Source organism: Arachis duranensis, unplaced genomic scaffold, assembly GCF_000817695.3.
Source record: "Arachis duranensis cultivar V14167 unplaced genomic scaffold, aradu.V14167.gnm2.J7QH unplaced_Scaffold_232525, whole genome shotgun sequence".
NCBI lineage: Eukaryota > Viridiplantae > Streptophyta > Magnoliopsida > Fabales > Fabaceae > Arachis > Arachis duranensis.
In genome coordinates this window covers 534,524-548,107 of record NW_026264851.1, presented here as the reverse complement: position 1 = coordinate 548,107, position 13,584 = coordinate 534,524, and the positions used below count along the sequence as shown (strand labels likewise).

Below are 13,584 nucleotides of genomic sequence, written 5' to 3'. Positions count from 1 at the left end.
TCTCTCCGAGCCCGAGAAGAAGAAGCGCAAGACTTCAGAGTCTGGCTCTTCTTCTTTTGATGGCGGGGTTAAGGCGGATGCTTTGGCATTCGTCCGAAAGAACATCTATCCTTTTATAAGTATGGATGATGTTTCTGTTCGAAACCACCTTACCGCCATGGCTGAGGAGAGTTTTAGGACAGCGGGTGTTTGTAACAAACTCTTGGACATTTTTGAGAAGGCTCCCCTCAGCTCTTTGGGGGCATCCTCGAGGGTTGAGGAGTTGGAGGGGAGACTTCTCATTTATGAAAAACATGAGAAAGAATTGAAGGAGGAGAGAGATAGACTGAGGAAGGAGAGGGATCACCTTAAGGAGGAGGAGGGTAAGCTGCGGGCCCAATGCACCTTGGAGGCAAATTTGAGGAAAACAGCGCAAGAGAGCTATCACAGTCTTTTTCAAGATATTGTTGCTGTGAGGAAGGACTTGCTGAATTCCCGGAACGCATACGCCGAGTTGGAGGATTCTATCGCCGAGGGCGCCGAGGAGTCTTGGAGAATTTTCTTGGAGCAGGTCAGGGTTATAGCCCCCGACCTGGACCTTTCTCCACTACATCCTGACAAAGTGGTTATTGATGGTGCCATTGTTGATCCTCCTGCCCCCGAGGTCGTTTCCGAGTCAGACCTAAAGACTCGGGGACAGAGGATTATTGAGTCTCCTCCTCGTTCCAAAGATGCTCCGAGTTCTTCAATCCTTGCCCCGACTTCCTCTTCGGCTCCTCCTCCCGGTCCTGGTGGCGCTTCCCCTGGTGGTGGTGATTCCTCTGCTCCGATCAAAAAATGACTTCTATTATTTTTTATGGCTATATGGGGGCCCGGCCTGTGGGTCCCCCCTTTTTTAAACTTCTATTTATTTGTTGGTGGTTGTGAACAATTTCCTTCTGGCCTTTTAAGGCCGTAAACAAAAATATTCCTGTCCGTGCCCTTTTTTGGATAAGGGTTTTAAACAAAATAAATGCCCTTTTTTGGATAAGGGTTTAATTTACCTTATGCGTGCACATGCTTTTCTGTTTTGGATATGTTTGATCTTTTCGGAAAAAACCTTTTGTTAGCTTGCATTGTTTTCTCGAGCCTTTTTCGTGCAAAGGCTTGTATGCGACCTTTAAGCTTTTTCAGGTTTTTCCTATCTCTTTTGTTATCCTTTATACTCAACTTTGCTTTAGTGAGTTTTTATGACTTAGGTTATTTTTGTGATGCGTTTTTCCTCTACTCGGAGCTCGGTTTTCTTTTACTCGGAGCTCTTTCGAGTTTGTCTTACTCGGATTTCCTTTCGACTTAAGAATCGGATAATTCCCGAGTTTAATACGATCAACTCATATAACCTCTTTACGCCGACTTGTACCTCGTCGTTTCATCCTGACGACCATGTTAGGTTGGTTCATGGGATTTTCACATTTTGTCGAGCTTAAGTCGGCGCGTTTCGTAGAAAGACTTATAAAAAATAAAGGAGGATATTAAGAGAGATATTGTAAAAGAGATCTTTATTAATTGGGAAGGTACCTTTTTGCTACCAAGGGTCTTGACAGTATGTTTTCCCTTAGCCTCTACTATGATGCCTCGTTAAAAACCCCTCTCCAGAAAAAACCCTTTTTTGGGAAAAAATCATGAAGCTGGGAAAAGAGTACATCAGGGAGTAGAGTTCGCTTCTAACTGTAGTACCTTTTCATATTACAAGCATGCCACGACCTTGGTAGCTCAGTGCCGTCTAGGTCGGTTATTTTATAATAACCTTTCCCTAACACTTCCTTGATTTTGTATGGCCCTTTCCAATTTGCGGCGAGCTTTCCTTCTCCTGATTTGTTGACTCCAATGTCGTTTCTGATGAGGACCAGATCATCCAGGACAAAAGCTCTTCGAATGACTTTCTTGTTGTATCTAGTAGTCATCCTTTGCTTTAATGCCGCTTCTCTTATCTCTGGTAGTCATTCTTTGCTTTAATGCTGCTTCTCTTATCTGGGCATCTTCTCGGACTTCGGGGAGCAAGTCGAGCTCCTCTTTGTGCCCCTGTACATTTCCGACCTCATCATGGAGAATTACCCTTGGGCTTTGCTCATTGATTTCTATTGGAATCATGGCTTCTACGTCGTAGACTAGTCGGAAGGGCGTTTCTCCTGTGGCGGATTGGGGGGTTGTCCTATAAGCCCATAGCACTTGGGGGAGCTCGTCAGCCCAAGCTCCCTTTGCTTCCTGTAATCTCTTCTTCAGTCCTGCCAGTATGACTTTGTTAGCTACCTCGGCTTGCCCGTTGGCTTGTGGGTGGTCTACCGAGGTGAATTGATGTTTGATTTTCATACTGGCTACCAGACTTCTGAAGGTGGCGTCGGTGAATTGGGTTCCATTATCTGTGGTGATGGAATAAGGTATTCCATACCTTGTGATGATGTTTTTGTAGAGGAACCGGCGACTTCTTTGAGCGGTGATAGTGGCTAATGGTTCTGCTTCTATCCACTTTGTGAAGTAATCTATTCCCACGATCAAGTACCTGATTTGTCCTGGCGCTTGGGGAAAAGGACCTAACAAATCCATTCCCCATTTTGCGAAAGGCCAGGGGGAAGTGATACTGATAAGCTCTTCTGGTGGAGCTACGTGAAAATTCGCATGCATCTGGCATGGTTGGCATTTTTTCACAAAGTCTGTGGCATCTTTCTGCAAGGTCGGCCAATAGAATCCTGCTCGGATTATTTTTCTGGCCAGCGACCTTGCTCCGAGATGGTTTCCGCAGATCCCACTATGTACCTCTTCCAACACCTCGGTGGTTCTTGAGGTCGGTACGCACTTTAGCAATGGTGTTGATATTCCTCTTCTGTAAAGGACATTTCTTACCAAAGTATAATGTTGTGCTTCCCTTCGGATCCTTTTAGCTTCTTTCTCCTCCTTGGGGAGGATGTCGAATTTCAGGTATTCGACTAAAGGATTCATCCATCCGAGGTTTAATCCGACTACTTCAAGCACCTTTTGTTCATTCTTTATTTTTGACACCGAGGGCTCTTGGAGAGTTTCTTGGATCAGGCTTCTGTTGTTTCCTCCTGGTTTGGTACTTGCCAACTTGGATAGGGCATCCGCTCTGCTATTTAGATCCCGAGTTATGTGTTTGACCTCGGTTTCCGCAAAGTGCCCAAGGTGCTCCAAGGTTTTTTCTAAGTACCTCTCCATATTGGGATCCTTTGCCTGATATTCTCCGCTTATTTGGGAAGTCACCACCTGTGAGCCGCTATAGACCATCACCTTTGTGGCGCCAACTTCTTCTGCTAACTTTAATCCGGCAATCAAGGCTTCATATTCTGCCTGATTATTTGAAGCCGGAAATTCGAATTTTAAGGAGACCTCTATCTGGGTTCCTTTTCCATCTACCAATATTATGCCCGCGCCGCTCCCTGTCTTGTTGGAGGACCCGTCTACATAGAGCTCCCATGTAGTCGGCTTTTCCTCTTGTTCACCGGCATATTCTGCAATGAAGTCGGCAAGGCATTGGGCTTTAATTGCTGTCCGAGTTTCGTATCTCAGATCAAACTCGGAGAGCTCGATCGCCCATTGAACCATTCTCCCTGCAACATCCGTCTTCTCGAGGATTTGCTTCATGGGTTGGTTCGTACGGACTCTTATTGTGTGAGCCTGAAAGTAAGGTCGTAGCCTTCGTGAGGCTATCACTAAGGAGTAGGCAAACTTCTCTAGTTTGTGGTACCTTAGTTCAGGGCCTTGTAGGACCTTACTGATAAAGTAGACCGGGTGCTGCCCGACCTCATCTTCTCTGATCAGGGCTGATGAGACAGCCCTGTTTGCCACGGATAGGTACAGGACGAGGTCTTTTCCTGGTACTGGTCGGGTCAAGATAGGAGGTTGGCTTAGGAATCTTTTGAACTCCTGGAACGCCTCCTCGCATTCCGAAGTCCATTCAAATTGGCATCCCTTCCTCAATAAAGAAAATAGTGGAAGGGAATTCAGTGCCGATCCCGCCAAAAATCTGGAGAGGGCTGCAAGTCGGCCATTGAGCTGTTGGACCTCTCTCAAACAAGTCGGGCTTTTCATTTCTAGGATGGCTCTGCATTTGTCGGGATTGGCTTCAATCCCTCTTTGTGTTAGCATAAATCCTAGAAATTTTCCTGCTTCTACCGCGAAGGCGCATTTTGCGGGATTTAGCCTCATCCCATGCAACCTTATAGTGTTGAAGACTTGTGAGAGGTCGGTTAAGAGGTCGACTTCTTGCTTGGTTTTTACTAACATGTCGTCGACGTATACCTCCATTAGGGTCCCTAGATGGGGGGAAAACACTTTGTTCATCAGCCTTTGATACGTGGCTCCTGCATTCTTGAGCCCGAATGGCATGACCACGTAGCAATAGTTGGCTCTTGGTGTGATGAACGATGTTTTCTCCTGGTCGGGTTCATGCATCGGGATTTGGTTATATCCCGAGTAGGCGTCCATGAAGGAGAGGTATTTGTATCCAGAGGAGGCATCTACCAGTGTGTCGATATTTGGGAGCGGATAAGGATCTTTTGGGCAAGCTTTGTTGAGATCGATATAGTCGGTGCACATTCTCCACTTCCCATTTGACTTTTTTACCAAAACGATCTCTAGGAGCGCCCGTACTTGTTCCTCCACTATTGAGGCTCGCTCTGGGCCGAGCTTGCGTCTTCTTTGCTGTACAGGTCGGGACCCTGGGTAAACCGAGAGCCTGTGGGACATGAGCTCGGGATCAATCCCGGGCATGTCGGAAGCCTTCCAGGCGAAGAGGTCGGAATTAGCTCTTAGGAGTTCACCCAACCTTTGTTTTAGGGTTTCCCCTAGGTTGGCTCCTATGTAAGTGTTTTTTCCTTCCTCCTCGCCGACTTGTATCTCCTCGGTTTTTCCTCCCGGTTGGGGTCGCAACTCTTCTCTGGTTCTTGTGCCGCCTAGCTCTATGGTGTGGACTTCTTTGCCCTTTCCTCTCAGATTTAGGCTTTCGTTGTAGCACTTCCTTGCCAATTTTTGATCTCCCCTTACCGTTGCTATTCCTCCTGAAGTCGGGAATTTCATGCAAAGGTGGGGAGTGGATACCACTGCTCCGAGGCGATTAAGGGTAGTCCTGCCGATTAAGGCATTGTAGGCTGACCCTTCGTCGATGACTATGAAGTCTATGCTCAGAGTCCTTGATTTTTCCCCTCTTCCAAAAGTGGTGTGAAGGGGTAAAAATCCCAGTGGTTTTATTGGCGTATCCCCTAACCCATATAGGGTGTCAGGGTAGGCTCTCAACTCTTTTGCATCTAACCCTAGCTTGTCGAAGGCGGGCTTGAAAAGGATGTCCGCCGAACTTCCTTGGTCTACTAGGGTTCTGTGGAGATGGGCGTTGGCTAGGATTATAGTTATCACCACGGGATCATCATGCCCGGGGATTATCCCTTGCCCATCCTCTTTTGTGAATGATATAGTAGGGAAGTCGGGTGTCTCATCCCCGACCTGATAGATTCTTTTGAGATGTCTTTTGCGAGAAGATTTGGTGATTCCACCTCCTGCAAACCCTCCTGAGATCATGTGGATATGTCTCTCTGGGGTCTGTGGAGGTGGATCTCTTCTATCCATGTCATCTCGCTTTCTCTTTCCGTGACCGTCCGACCTTTCTATGAGATATCTATCTAGCCGACCTTCTCTAGCCAGCTTTTCTATCACATTCTTAAGGTCGTAGCAGTCGTTAGTGGAGTGACCATATATCTTATGGTACTCGCAATAATCGTCGCGGCTTCCCCCTTTTTTATTTTTAATAGGTCTAGGGGGTGGAAGCCTTTCAGTGTGGCAAATCTCTCTGTATACGTCCACTAAAGAGGTTTTTAGAGGAGTATAAGAGTGATATTTCCTGGGCCTTTCGAGACCGAGTTCTTCTTTCTTCTTGGCTTCCCTTTCCCTCTCCTTGGATGAGGAAGTGGGTCCAGGTCGCCAACTCAGGTCCCTTAATTTTGCATTCTCTTCCATGTTGATGTACTTCTCGGTCCTTTCTTGTACATCACTTAGAGAAACGGGGTGTCTTTTTGATATGGATTGTGAGAAGGGACCTTCTCTGAGCCCATTGACTAACCCCATTATGACTGCCTCTGTGGGCAGGTCTTGGATCTCCAAACATGCTTTATTGAACCTTTCCATATAGGCTCGTAGAGGTTCTCCGACCTCCTGTTTTATTCCCAGGAGGCTCGGTGCATGTTTTACTTTATCCTTCTGAATTGAGAACCTCATCAAGAACTTCCTTGAGAGGTCTTCAAAGCTGGTGATGGATCTCGCGAGAAGGCTATCGAACCACTTCATTGCTGCTTTCGATAAAGTGGTCGGGAATGCCTTGCATCTCGTAGCGTCGGAGGCATCGGCTAGATACATCCGACTTTTAAAGTTACTTAGATGATGCTTCGGATCCGTGGTTCCATCATAGAGGTCCATATCAGGGCTTTTGAAGTTCCTCGGAACTTTTTCCAATTGCTCCAGGCGGCTATGGACCAATCCCATTAGTTCAGCTATGTGGGATGGTCCGTCCTTTTCTGATTCACGCCCATCTGAGGAATTTACCTTTGGATTCTTTACTCCGGAGGTACCCTCTCTGTGTTGGTCGTTGTCTTCATTGCCATTACCCATATCAAGGTTCTCTTGTTCAGAATCTGTTTCGGCATGGCCTTCTTCGTGGGATCTATCCGCCATCGAGGGATGATCTCGCGGGTCCCCGGCAACGGCGCCAATGTTACGGTAGGTAACCAGAGATTAATATGACGGATGGCGTTTGGCGGCCCAAGTGTGCGATGGATGAGAACTCCGGGTAGGTACGCAGCTCGGGAGGTTCCGTCCGACTTGTGCTCGCGTGTGAATGGGGGGTGGTACCTGCAGAGACACTCCGATGCCTAAGTTAGCAAGGGTGTAAGCAGGTCTAGAGAGTATTGGGCTTAGAGATACCTGAGGGGTGTCAGGGTATTTATAGTGGTGAACCAATAACCACCGCTGAAGTAGTTCCGCCTTTTAAGGTGGATAACCGTTCCTTTATCTTAGGGAGGTTACAATATGACTCCTGGAAGTGGATTGAGAGATTTTAGGGGCAGTTATTATCTGCCAGCTAATCTCTGCTTCCGAATTCGTTAGGGCAAGTCGTAGGGAGCACGACTTCTTAGAGGAAGGTCGGTATACTGTGAGACTCAACCTGGGCCTTTATCGTTGGGCCAGGGTATGAACAATTATTAACGTCAACAATTTAAATAACGCATATTTTGCTTATCATAATTTATTAATGTGACCCCGTGGTTCTGTAAAAAACTAAAAACTATGTTCCATTTTTGTTGGCCGCTCAATATGATTCAGTGATTCAGTCACAGACAATCATAACACTGACTTGATGGCGGAAACAGCTCAGCAAATAAATTCTTGCAGAACAATAAATAATGCTACTATTTTTTTTAGTTTGTACAACCATTGAACATTTTTTAACTTTTAACCAAACTTGGAAAGAGTTGCTCATTCAATATGATATTGTACATTAATGTTGCTTGGAAAAAAATGTAAAACTTTTTCTATTTTACCCTTAAAAAAAACAAAAATTATACACTAAGCAATACTCGATTATTCGATAATCCATAGCAATGAGCCAATGACAATGATTTGGAGAGAGAAAGAGAACCCAATGCGAATTAGGGACCACCAGTCACCACTAAACAATAATACTAGTAATAATAATTAAAGTGTTGCAGTACTACTCCATCTTCTTAGCAAGCACTAGTAGTAGTAGCCACTAGGCTAGTTTTCCTATGGAACATTGGAACTCACCGCTGACTATACCCCCCATGCAAAGACACACAGTTATACTAACTCGTCATTAGTCTCTCTTAAGCAACATGTTTATCCCTCCTAACCGCAGCTAATACTTTATTACTGGTGGCTTTTTTCTCAATGCAACCGACACATTTTACTTTGACTTAATTAAGTTAATTCATTGGGCGCTAAAGCGGTAAAAGAATTACCGCCACCTCCCTTCCATTAAACGCAAAAACCTCAATAAAACAAAACAAAAGAAAACTATAACACTAACACAAACCAAAGCATGCATTAGCATTCTTCCTTCATCCAGCTTCATGGATTTCACCCATCTGCTTCTTCTTCTCTTCTTCTTATTCTTTGGTGTGGGATTCTCGGAGAACACGAATCCGAGGTTGCTGGCGTCACCATCATTGTTATCAACGACTCAGATAAACTCGAACTCGATCCTTGTGGCTCTTCTGGACTCCCATTACACAGAGCTCGCGGAGCTCATAGAAAAAGCCATGCTCCTTCAAACACTCGAAGAAGCCGTAGCCACACACAACATCACAATCTTCGCACCCACCAACCAAGCCTTAGAATCAAACCTTGATTCTTTCTTCAAACGCTTCCTTCTCGAACCAGCTAATCTCCATTCCCTCCAAGCCCTCATTCTCTTCCACATCCTCCCAACCCGAATTTCATCCCAATATAGATTCGGGTCGACCCGATTCAACACGCTATCGTCCGAACCCATTCGCCTTCAGACGAATTCCACATCCAAAGAATGGACAGTCGATCGGGTCAAGATAACCCGTCCCGATGATGTTACCCGGCCCGATGGTATCATCCATGGGGTTAACGGCCTTCTCATTCCACGTTCCGTACAAGATTACTTCAACCGCCGCCGCAGTCTTCGCTCGATTGCCGCCGTGAAACCCGAGCCAGCTCCCGAAATCGATCCGAGAACCAACCGGGTTAAGAAGCTCGACCCGAAAGAAAAGCCTCCGGGCTCAAAACCCTCACTCCCGATCTATGAGGCGCTGGCACCGGGACCGTCACTAGCTCCGGCGTCGGCACCGGCACCTGGAGGCCACCACGGGCACTTCGACGGTGAGTCTCAGGTGAGGGACTTCATCCACACGCTAATCCACTACGGAGGGTACAACGAGATGGCGGACATTCTCGTAAACCTAACGTCACTGGCCACGGAGATGGGACGCTTGGTGTCAGAGGGTTACGTCCTCACCGTCCTTGCGCCGAACGACGAGGCTATGGCCAAGCTTACGACGGAGCAACTCAGTGAACCGGGGGCACCGGAGCAGATAATGTACTACCATCTGATACCGGAGTACCAAACAGAAGAGAGCATGTACAATGCTGTTAGAAGGTTCGGGAAGGTTAGGTACGATACGCTGCGGTTGCCGCATAAGGTGGTGGCGGTGGAGGCTGATGGTTCGGTGCGGTTCGGAAAAGGTGGCGGTTCGGCTTATTTGTTCGATCCTGATATATATACCGATGGAAGAATCTCTGTTCAGGGGATTGACGGGGTTTTGTTTCCGATGGAAGAAGGAGAGGAGACGGTGACGGGTCGGGTCAAGAACGGGAATCGGACGGGTCAACCCGTTAAGGTCGTTGTCAAGCATAGAAGAGGTATGTAAATCGTTTCTTTCTTTGTTTTATGTTTAATTAATGTGTTGAAAGATCATTTGTTTGGCTGGAGTGGGATTTTGTAGTGTGGGGCTGGTTTTGTTGTGGTGTTATTGAACTTTTGTGGTTTGGGTTAACATCGGTGATTTTAATTTTTAATTCATGATGTTGATTTTGGACTGCCTCAAACATTGACGTTTGACTTAGGAGAATGTGAATTATTGCTTCACCTTAGGACTTAAGATCAAAGTATAGTATGTTATGTTATATTGTGTTTTAACCTTAGGGTCAAAGCACAGTATTACTATCATGTCTTTTTAAGTTCTTAAAGCTTGCTCACTTTTCTATATTTATTCATCTCTTGATTTCCTACTCAAATCAAATTGCTTGAGACTCAAACATAGAGAAGTTATCTATCTAGGGTCTGACTGGTGGTTTTTACATTTTGATGATACTTCATAGCTTATTAAATTGAATAATATCACGTGCAGGAAAATTGCTTGAAGCAGCATGCTGGATGCTTGGAACCGTCCGTCAACATTCTAGATTCACCTCTTGTCAATGAAGCCAACCTTTGCCCTCTCCTTTGGCTATCAAGATTGTTTCAAACTAGAAAGTGAGATTACAACTCCCTATCTTATGCCATTAGCTAATTAAATAAAATTTTATTAGGTAATAACAGAAAGATTTATTTCTTTCTTATGCTTGATTTGTACAATGAGTACTTCACTCTTATAGTAGGACTAGATTGATTAATGTCTAATAGACTCTAAGACTACTGTGGTTTTTCCCTCTTCTCCATGACACTTTGTTTCTTCTGGTTTCTTGCTTGCCTAATGGCATTTAAATCTGAAATCTAGCTTAATTTTCTACGTATTGCTGCACATGCTTTGATTGCAGCTGCACAGGATTGATCAAAGATGTAAAGTCATCAAGGTGAAGGCCTTCTTCGATGATAGCTGCTACGAGTGTGAATTTCCCACAGTTTTGTTTTGCCATTTTCTCTTTTCACCTATTCGATTTGGGTTCAGGCTTCTCTCTAGTCTCCTTGTCACACATTATAGTGCAGATTTGTATCTATATTCAATCCAATTTCATAGGTGGTTGTGTTGGTGGGATTTAAAGGTTGTTTTCTGTTCAACAAGGCATGGAATTTTCTAGTAGACATGTGTTGGTTCAGAATTTTACTGAAGAAATGGAAATACAGTCAAAAGCAAATAAGAAGAAAAAAAAAATGATAATTCTTTACTGTAATGATGTCTCTTATTCATCCTTTTTTCCTTTTTTTCCCCCTTCCCTTTACTTAATTCATCAAGGATTTCGAAAGTAATTGTTTTGGCAAAGGTGATCAAGGAATTACATTTAGAATGTAAAACGTAAATGATAAATGGGGGTAAGCAATAACATTTATCTGAGGTTCAAATTCAATACTTATGTGGCTTTCCTATTCTTTTTGACAATGGTGATTATTTTATTTTAGTAACAACTAACAAGGTCAGATCAAACTATACAATGTAATGGGCCAGAAAAGAAAAGAAAAGAAAACCCTAAAACAGCATAATGGTTCTACTTCTCTGAAGTAGTCCAGGGTAAACTATTCCAACTGTCAGGCTGCGTTTGCTGCGTTTGTTTACAGGTGTGGGATATTAAGTCTGAGATAAGAACACACAAATGTAAAATTATGTTTGGCATATGAGATATAAACAGATATAGTGTCACGAAATATTAAATTAGTGAATTTTGTGTCATAGCACAGACACTAATAAAAAACACAATTAATTTTTTATTTTTTATTTTATTATTCTTATTAATTTTTTATATTTATATTTTTAATTATTATATTTTTCTTTTCAATTTTTTAAATAAAAAAATAAGAATAAATTAAACTTTTATTATTCATCTTAATTTATCACTAAACAAAATATAAAAATACTAATTTTATATTTCTATATTTTGTGTCTTATTTTCAGTATTTTGTCTTGTTATTAGAATAAAATGAGCTTTAATGTTTGACAGCTATTTAAGTTTTAGCTTCTTGTCAAATTGTAAACAGCTATATAAGCCACCATAACACTTCCCATCCAGAGTTTACCATCCTTCTCTTCAACCTCACTCAATTCTTTGACAACTTTACCCTCACTGTCCTCCAGTATCTGCACAAGTTTCCCTTGATGGTTATATTTAACCGCTACTGCACGAAGCTTGCCTCCAATTATCATCATGAAATGAATATTTGATGGAATAGGTAGCTTGAGTAACACTTTTCTCATCCTTGGGTACAGAGAATTCATATAGCTATACATATTCCTTCTACATATGATAGCCACCCAAAAGTCACCATCTTTATTGACTCTCACATTATCCGGAAATCCAGGTAGGATAGCAAAGATCTCATTGGTGATTGGTACCAGCTTTCTCTCCTTTTATCCCGTACTTGCTTAACCTATAGTGTTGTAATACATAAAAAGAAAAGGTGAATACTCATGAGTAGTTGTCTTCGTATATAAAGGTGATAATTGAAGACTATTAGATGTAAATTTAATTAAATATGTCAAATTATTTAACGGTTTTCAACTATCAAGATATCAATTTCACGTAAAGATAAGTGCATGTGAGTTTTCACCAAAAGAAAAATCATGTTGCTGTATACTCATGCATGAAATTGAAACGTTGTATCGATTTATATGTCGTCAATTACCATTGAATGAGATGTGGATTCTACTTAATTATGTGATCATTAGATTAACCTGCCAATCGAGCTCTCGGTATAAACAAAGAAGGAACCATCTTTGCTTAAGGAAATGCCATTTGGGAACTTAATGTTCCTCACCAAAACACTGGTTTCCTTAGTGGCAGGGTCATATTTAAAAATCCTACCACTATGCTCGCCAGAGATCACAACATGAGCTGAAGGAAATTTCTGCATCCACAATGTCAGCATTAACAACCAATACAGTGTGAAAATCTGTGCAAACAAATGATATAATGTGTGTCGTCTCAGCATACAAAACAAAATAAACACAATGTATTTCTCTTCCTTCTTTGTTACATTCTTTTAGAAGGTGACCACTTACATGAAGATGTCTTAACATAGAAATGATAATCGAAACTCGTTAGAGGACTTGATATATTTGAATAAATTACTTAACATAATATGTATCGACATATTAGATATTATTTTCACATGAAGATTATATAGTCACCTTTTAGAAAATGTATCAATTTCAAATGGTGAAAAAGACTAATAACATTCATAAACCCGGTTAGTAGTTACCTCCTCTGATAGTAAGAGCTGCTATCCGTAAAATAAACATTTCCATGTGCATCAATGTCTACGTCATTGGTGAACCTTAGTGGCACTCCTTCAGCCTCAGTTGCAAGAGATATTGCTGGGCCACCCTCAGGCCCAACCTTCATCAGCCCAAAATATGCATCTGCAATGTACAAATCACCTGTTCTCTTGTCAGACCTCAGGCCCAAAGGCCTTCCACATATGTGCTCACTGTTCACATAACTATGTAATGTTGCACATTCCTTAGGATTACATACTTCTGATCTGTGTCCAACATTCAGAGTAATACTCAACCACAAAAAACTTATGCACCAACAAATTATGTACACAATGTCTATTAGATCATCTATATCTTAGACAATTCAAAGAAACACCGTTTTGTATCTCTAATTTCAATGTTACTTTTATTAAAATAGATAAAAAAAAATGGACAAATTTTATTCTAAGTCAAAATTCTTATACGTTTGTTTACATATTCTAAATATAGTCGTTTTTAGTCATTTTTCATTTATGATTCGGGAAGAGTAATGTTATTTAAAGTAAAAACTCATGTGCGATTGATAGTCGAGAGTTATTAAATGATAATTTAGTCAAACTTGTCAAATCATTTAATGACTTTCAGTTATCAACTTCCCATAAAATTAACGGCAACTAAAATATTTCTTTAAACATATTGGTCAGAAGAAGGAAGAGTAGTAGTGTGACCTGTTCGGAGAGGTGTAAGCAAAATGAGTCCAAGAGTGTCCATTCCAGAAGAGAATCCTTCCGTCGGCCACACCGGTGTAAGGGCCGCGACCAAGGGGATCAAAGGCAATGCTCTCTGGTCCGTGAACTTGGTTCACACAAACATAAGCTTGGAATTTTGTAAGACG

The 13,584-nt window shown here is 42.6% G+C and overlaps 1 protein-coding gene and 1 pseudogene across 2 annotated transcripts; one reads left to right on the top strand and one right to left on the bottom strand.

The window, feature by feature from the left end:
- The first annotated feature begins 7,832 nt into the window (after positions 1-7,832).
- On the top strand, positions 7,833-10,746 carry LOC107462064 (fasciclin-like arabinogalactan protein 15). Of its 2 annotated transcripts, none has more exons than XM_052256440.1 (3): positions 7,833-9,423; positions 9,912-10,036; positions 10,329-10,746. In XM_052256440.1, the coding sequence occupies exons 1-2, from the start codon at positions 8,106-8,108 to the stop codon at positions 9,983-9,985; spliced, it is 1,392 nt and encodes a 463-aa protein (XP_052112400.1). In that variant the 5' UTR covers positions 7,833-8,105; the 3' UTR covers positions 9,986-10,036; positions 10,329-10,746. The 2 variants fall into 2 exon arrangements, with proteins under 2 accessions (XP_052112400.1, XP_015936111.1); XM_016080625.3 differs by having other exon boundaries at positions 7,966-9,423; positions 10,321-10,746.
- Positions 10,747-11,447: 701 nt separating this feature from the next.
- LOC127744097 (protein STRICTOSIDINE SYNTHASE-LIKE 3-like) overlaps positions 11,448-13,584 on the bottom strand; it is a 5,031-nt pseudogene continuing 2,894 nt past the window's right edge.